Here is a 2,359-nt window from a genome sequence, read left to right as displayed (position 1 = left end):
AGGCCAAGTTGCTTTGAAGAACAAGGAGCCGAACCCATCCGGGCCAGGACTGGCATTAGAGTGCATATGACGGTAGGCCAGGTGGATTTCATCGTGATTGAAAGCAGCATCGAGGTGGCCGAGGGCCCTGGCACCCTCCGGGTAAAGATCCTCGAGATGAAAGTTCCAGTTAGTCGCACTCGGGGAGCCGAGGAGGTTCAAATAGAAGGAGTGGGGGACTGCGGCCTTCTGGTCATGGCTGTGCACCTCGCACCCATCATGTTCAATGATCCGGATTTTGTTCTTACGGTGCCTTTGATTCGCGCAAGCATGGAAGAAGCATGGAAGAGGCTAAGGGGGGTGGTCCTAGCGCCACTACCGGAGTAGACAAAATTGGAGGCACGCAGCTCCTTGGACCGATGGTTGGCGCCATCTTCACGAATGTCTGCTTGGTGACGCATCACTGTCTAGTGGACGGCGAGGCCGCCACACCAGAGATCCCGGCAATCTCCTCCTCAGATACACCACAGACAGAGAAATCAAACTTGGCCTGCTGGACACGTGCGGCTTTGTCCTCCGGGAGCTCGAAGGTTGCCTCCTCCTTTTCCTTGAGCCTCAAGCTCCTGCGCAGCTTCCGGGCACTGTCCTTGGCCCTCTTGCGCCTGACACTCCTCTTCTGCGCACGGCTCTCATGCTCCTCTTCAGTTCGCCCACCAGCGGAGAACACGGGCGGCACGTCCAGACTCAGGTCTGCCAGAGCAGTGGCAGCGTCTGCAGTGACAATCTCCTCATCGACCTCCTGCAGAGGCACCCCACAGACACCATACCAAGGGAGAGCAAGAAGGAGCGGCTCTTTGTTGGTGTTAGAGTTGGAAGAGCTAGCATTGGCAGTAGTGGGATAAGGAGTGGCGCGCCTGGTGCGGACAGGGCGAAGGTTGGGCGTAGCAGTAGGGATCTCCCACTCCAGGACAGTGGCAACAAGGTTTTCAGGAGCAGCAGGCATCTGGGTGGGAGGATTGCCAACAGGGTGACAGTGGGGAGCAGTATGCAAAGCTGGCACCGGGCCAAAAGTGTAGTTGGAGAAGTCAGGCACAGGGTTGGCATCCAGCCAGGTGCGAATAGTGTATATGGTGGCAATAGAAGTAGGACCGCTATGGTTGCGCACAAGGAGCTGCTCAGGGACCTCACGGTCATGATCAAGGCGCACAACCGCACGCATGGAAGTAAAGTCGACTTCAAGGAGGCAGACGGGGTCAGTGCAGCAGACATTACCTATTACGCCCAGAGCCTCTCTGGCAAGAGCCTCCTCCCAGTGCTCAAGGGGGAAGTCGACAGCCGTGATCTCGGCGTAGATGTGGTAGAAGGCATAGAAGCGGTTGTCAGCCTCCTCATGGGGCTCGACGGAGATGGTGTTGACGTCGTAGTTGATAGGCGACATGGAGACCACGTGCTCTCGAGCCTCCATGGTGGCGAACACCATGATACCGACCCCGCGGGAAGAGGCCGCGAGGTGGAACGGAGGCGCGCCGCAGACCTGCTCCATGGCGTAGTGGATGAAGAGATGAGGGCTGTGGACCGCCTGCTCGAGGTGGACATACGCGTACACCCTTGAGGCCTCATAGTTCTCGTTGCTAACGTGCGCCTCAGCCATGGAACGCCTGGCAGGAGCAGAGGTGGATGACCCAGCGCCAGGTGTGGGTGGTGGAGCGGGAGGATTGGGGGGATTGGCATGGAGCGGTGGGCCGTGGACGGCATTGTTGGCATGGCGAGCAGGGTTGGCGAAGTGGTTGTGGATAAGGTTGCCGGTGGCAGCGATCATGGCGGAAGTGGCGGGGGAGCGAGCACGGGGTGAAGAGGCGGTAGAGTCGGAGGTATCAGCAGAGTGGGTCGACATGTTGATGATGGATTTGCATTGAAAGCTCTTGTGACCTAAGCGATGGCACCGGGCGCATTTTGTATGGTCTCTGCAATCGGCCACTAGGTGATCGAAGGATAAGCACCTGAAACACTTCTTCAGCAGGGAGTTGCCATCACTCCTAAGGAATAATGCAGATTGCCTGGAGGTAGAATGCAGCTCATCAGCTGCCTCGCCGCCGGCGAAGTTAGTACGTGTCCGATAGCCCTGAGCAGGCCTGATGAGGTGTCGATCGGAATGATCTCCAGGCACAGTAATGCGGGGTGAGTAAGCGCGGTTGTCACCATCGATCATCAGAGGCCTGGTTTGAGTAGTAGAGAGAAGTAACTGAGGGATAGCGGTGAGATTGTGGTGTGAGACGAACGAAGGACGCGTTTGGCGCTGCTCCCGGCGACTTCGGCTCCTCACCTCGGGTACTGCAGCGATACTGTAGCAGGAGCCGTTTCGGAAATCGAGGCGCAAAAT

The 2,359-nt window shown here is 57.8% G+C and overlaps 1 protein-coding gene across 1 annotated transcript; it reads right to left on the bottom strand.

Annotated features, from left to right (window-relative positions):
* Positions 1-439: 439 nt before the first annotated feature.
* Positions 440-1,798, bottom strand: LOC136511220 (uncharacterized). Its single transcript, XM_066505379.1, has 2 exons — positions 869-1,798; positions 440-829 (listed from the first exon to the last, which is right to left on the bottom strand). The coding sequence occupies exons 1-2, from the start codon at positions 1,796-1,798 to the stop codon at positions 440-442; spliced, it is 1,320 nt and encodes a 439-aa protein (XP_066361476.1).
* Positions 1,799-2,359: the final 561 nt, after the last annotated feature.

Source organism: Miscanthus floridulus, chromosome 16 (assembly GCF_019320115.1).
Source record: "Miscanthus floridulus cultivar M001 chromosome 16, ASM1932011v1, whole genome shotgun sequence".
Classification (NCBI taxonomy): Eukaryota; Viridiplantae; Streptophyta; class Magnoliopsida; order Poales; family Poaceae; genus Miscanthus; species Miscanthus floridulus.
The sequence above is the reverse complement of the archived record's forward strand: the minus strand, read 5'-3'. Positions and strand labels throughout refer to the sequence as shown.

Bases quoted from the DNA above. Each gene is read 5' to 3' on its own strand.
- LOC136511220 (XM_066505379.1), bottom strand. From the start codon at position 1,798: ATGATCGCTGCCACCGGCAACCTTATCCACAACCACTTCGCCAACCCT. The intron at 830-868 runs GCCAATGCTAGC...ACCAACAAAGAG, and splicing joins CCACTCCTTATCCCACTACT to CCGCTCCTTCTTGCTCTCCC.